At 43.1% G+C, this 3,882-nt stretch overlaps 1 protein-coding gene across 1 annotated transcript in view; it reads left to right on the top strand.

Annotated features, from left to right (window-relative positions):
- The window catches only part of Pex1 (peroxisomal biogenesis factor 1), a 12,980-nt gene extending 9,406 nt beyond the window's left edge, over positions 1–3,574 (top strand). Inside the window, exons 3-6 of the mRNA XM_028778296.1 lie at positions 371–454; positions 1,058–1,172; positions 1,271–2,031; positions 3,204–3,574. Of these exons, the coding sequence (XP_028634129.1) occupies positions 371–454; positions 1,058–1,172; positions 1,271–2,031; positions 3,204–3,440 (1,197 nt within the window). The 3' untranslated portion in view covers positions 3,441–3,574. The remainder of the gene's footprint in view (positions 1–370; positions 455–1,057; positions 1,173–1,270; positions 2,032–3,203) is intronic.
- Positions 3,575–3,882: the final 308 nt, after the last annotated feature.

Raw genomic sequence — 3,882 nt, 5'->3', positions numbered from 1 at the left:
GTGGTTAGGAGCACTAGCTGCTATTTTAGAGAACCCAGATTAATTCCTAGCACCCATATGACATCTCCTAGCTGTCTGTAGCTTCAGTCTTCTTTCTCGGAATATCTTTATTTGTTTTTGAAAATGTGTTGTACTTGGATGTTCCTTTGTTCTGTAGTTCATTGTGAAAGCTTTCTTCCTAAAATATTGAGTATATCAAGGCCTAGATAAGAATAGGTAATATTTGTTATCTGAGACATAGAAGAGAAGGGGGGGAGGGTGCAGAGAGAGACAGAGACAGTGAAACAGAATCTTACCTAAAGAGATAACTTATTTTCTAGAGATACAGGAAAATCTTATAAAAGTAATATTTTATTTCTGATTTCCCCAGGTGTTTCTCAGGCCTTGTTCCCATGTGGTATCTTGCCAACAGGTTGAAGTGGAGCCCCTCTCAGCAGATGACTGGGAGATACTGGTAAAGGAAAACTAAGTGCTCTCTTGCTGTAATGTTAAATGACATATAAGTATCAGTTGATAAATTTCACTAGGCTTCTTTATGTATTGTGAGTTAGTTCATATTTTAAGGATGGCTGGGTAGAGACATAATGTATAACATGGGACCACAGATGAGCTAACTGTTCTGTGTTTGGGATTTATTTATTTATTTATTTATTTATTTATTTATTTCAGTTTTTCCAGACAGGGTTTCTCTGTGTAGCCTTGGCTGTCCTGGAACTCACTGTGTAGACCAGGCTGGCCTCAGACTCAGAGATCCCCCTGCCTCTGCCTCCCAAATGCTGGGATTAAAGATGTGCATTACCACCACTGGGCATGTGGTAGTATGGAGGGGTGTGGGAATGTGGGGGAAATTAATTTTAAATAGACTTTAGCGTCTCTTTACACAGAAGCAAAACAACAATGGTTAGCTGAGATGTTGGATCTGCCCTGTGTGTCCCATGTCATCAGGTATACCTCAAATATAACAAGAAACTTGAAAATGAGCAAGAGTGGAGATTCCATACCAGGTATGGAAGGACCTGAGTGCCCGTGGTCTGACCTTGCTCTCTGTTGGTTCTAGGAGCTGCACGCCATTTCCCTTGAACAGCATCTTCTAGATCAGATTCGAATAGTTTTCCCTAAAGCCGTTGTTCCCATCTGGGTTGACCAGCAGACTTACATTTTTATGCAGATTGGTAGGTGATACTGTAAGATTTGCTGACATTCCATGCCCTAGAGTGCCAGGTTGGAAGCAGAGGTGAACATGTACTAATGGGCTCTGTTTTCTACCTAGTCGCTCTGTTGCCAGCTGCACCTTACGGAAGGCTAGAAACTAACACCCAACTCCTTATCCAGCCAAAGACACGCCAAACCAAAGAGAGCACATTTCCAAAAGAAGGAGACACACATGGACAAGTTCATAGTTATGGCCTAGAACAGAAAGGAATATCAAAAGAATTGCAAACCAAGCAGCTTTATAGGAACACAGAGGGTGTTCCTGGGTCTAATGGAAGAGACCCAGAAGTCCCAGGCGACTCGTTCAAGCCACGCTGGTGGGCTATGCTAGGAAGCATGTTTTCCTTTGGGCCCGACAACAAAGAGTCAGCCTGGGGCTCATTGGAACTTGGTGCTTTCAAAAACATGCAGTCACAGGCTGTCCCTCTAGACAGTATTTTCAGAGTATGCCAAGTTCAGCCTCCGAGTGTGCATAACACCCCTGCTACCTCCGTGTTTCGCAAACACTGCACCGTCCATGTATTTCCGTGGGACCAAGAATATTTTGGTGTGGAGCCCAGCTTCACTGTGATCTATGGAAAACTAGTTAAGCTACATTCTCCAAAACAACAGCAAGACAAAAGTAAGCAGAGTGTCCTGTTACCTGAAAAAGAGAAGCAACTATCGGAGTCTTCGGATCATAAGCAGATTGGCTCCGCCCACAGTGAGGAAGCCGCCGAGGCCTGCGTGCTGAAGGTAGTGTGGAACGGACTCGAGGAGCTGAAGAATTCCTCGGAGTTCACCAAAAGTCTAGAGCCTCTCCACCGCGGCAAAGTCTGGGTTAGTACGCGGGTTATAGTGGGGGAGACACCTGTGACTTGATCTTCCCCACTTTGGATTATAATAGCATATAAACTGCAGTGCAACAAGACGAGAGTTAGAGTCCCTACAAGTCTCCGTGTGGAGTGGGCAGTGTCTCCAGCCCCTCGTTAACCTTTCAGTGCTCACCAGTATTGGGGAGATGAGACTCTGGGGGACACTGGAGTTCGGAGTGATGTTTACGAGCACCGTTGCCTTTGCAGAGTACTCGGGTTCGATTCCCAGCACTCACACGGTGGCTCATAACCATCTGAGACTCCAGTCCCAGGGGAATCCCATATCCTTTTCTGGCTTCCGTTGGCACCAGGCATGCTTGTGAAGAACACACATGCATACAGGCAGAACACACATGTAAAATAAATCTAAGAAAACGTTTAAAGAATTTTTGACTCTCTTTATTGAGATGAAATTAAAGTGTACAATTTAATGTGTAAACAAGTTGTTTTTAGTATAATATCGTGTGATCATTGCCATAATCTCAGTTTAGAATTTTTTATTAATGCGGGTGTAAGTTTTACCCTTTACTTGTTGGAGTGAACTGTACCCATGGCAGATCATGATTACGTCTGACTACTCTAGCTTTCTCAGTGGTTCTCAACTTTCTCACACAAACACAAAGACGTCTTAAATGGTTATACCATTGCTAGTCTTCATGTTTATGTCTCCCCAAAACCAGTATATGAAATCCGCCCCACGAGGTGACTGCGTCAGGACGTGAGACCTTTGGGAGATGATTAGGTTACAAGGATGAAGGGTCCACTGCAACTGATGTCATCATGGGAGATGCCTGCTGACTCCTTCTCCTCTTCTACCCAGTGAGCATGCAGCAAGCGTGTCCTCACATGCATGTCTGTGAGAGAGCCTTGCCAGCACCAGCCTTAATGGTGCCAGTGCCTTAACAGTAGGCATCCCAGTTTATAAACCAGGATGAGCTTTCACTGTCTGTGAGGTGCCAGTCATATGGTATTTTGGTTGAAGTGGCCAAGCAGGCCAAAACAACTGTGGATCACTATGATACAATTATGTGATGACATCTATAATTTCACTTGCATTTAGAGAATTAATGTCAGTATTTAGGCTATGAAATACATTAACCAGTCTTTGAATGTGTTTATATTCTTTTTAAATTGCAGATACCAGATGACCTGAGAAAGAGACTAAATATAGAAATGCATGCAGTAGTCAGAATAACTCCACTGGAAACCACCCCTAAAATCCCAAGATCTCTGAAATTACAACCTAGAGAGAACTTAGTGAGTTCAAACCTATGGTGGATCAAAATTCTTTTATGGATGATACAGAATTTCTCATTGTTTGTTAATAATAATGTGATTCTTTTTTGTTACAAGTTGCATGACATGGCATTTTAACCATTCTCAGAGAACAGCTCAGCTGCATTAGCTGTGTTCATAGCATTGTGCGTTGTCCATTGCTGCCTTTTCCAAACCATTTCCCTCACTGCAGACAAACACTTAGCCGTTAGACAATGACGCCCTTCCCTTCCTCCCCGTCTCCTGACAACCCGCTCTATGTTCTGAGTTGATTTATTCCAGATACTGTGTAGACGTGCAGTTAGATAGGATTTGTCTTGTATGTCTGACTTACTTCATTTCCCATAATGTGTTCAAGGTCAGAACTTCATTCTGTCATCTAGTGGCTAATACTTCATTATAGAATTGTAAGTCCATCCAAATAGTGATGGACTTATGTGACTTCTTGTTGGCTTCTGTGAGTCATGCTGCAGGGAGTAGTGGAGTACAAGTGTCTGTTTGACTATTTTCTATCCTTTGGAATATGTGTGTATGTGTGTGT

This window comes from Grammomys surdaster, unplaced genomic scaffold (genome assembly GCF_004785775.1).
Source record: "Grammomys surdaster isolate TR1022 unplaced genomic scaffold, NIH_TR_1.0 333, whole genome shotgun sequence".
Taxonomy (NCBI): domain Eukaryota; kingdom Metazoa; phylum Chordata; class Mammalia; order Rodentia; family Muridae; genus Grammomys; species Grammomys surdaster.
Note: the sequence above shows the minus strand (reverse complement) of the source record. Positions and strands in the feature narration are given on the sequence as shown.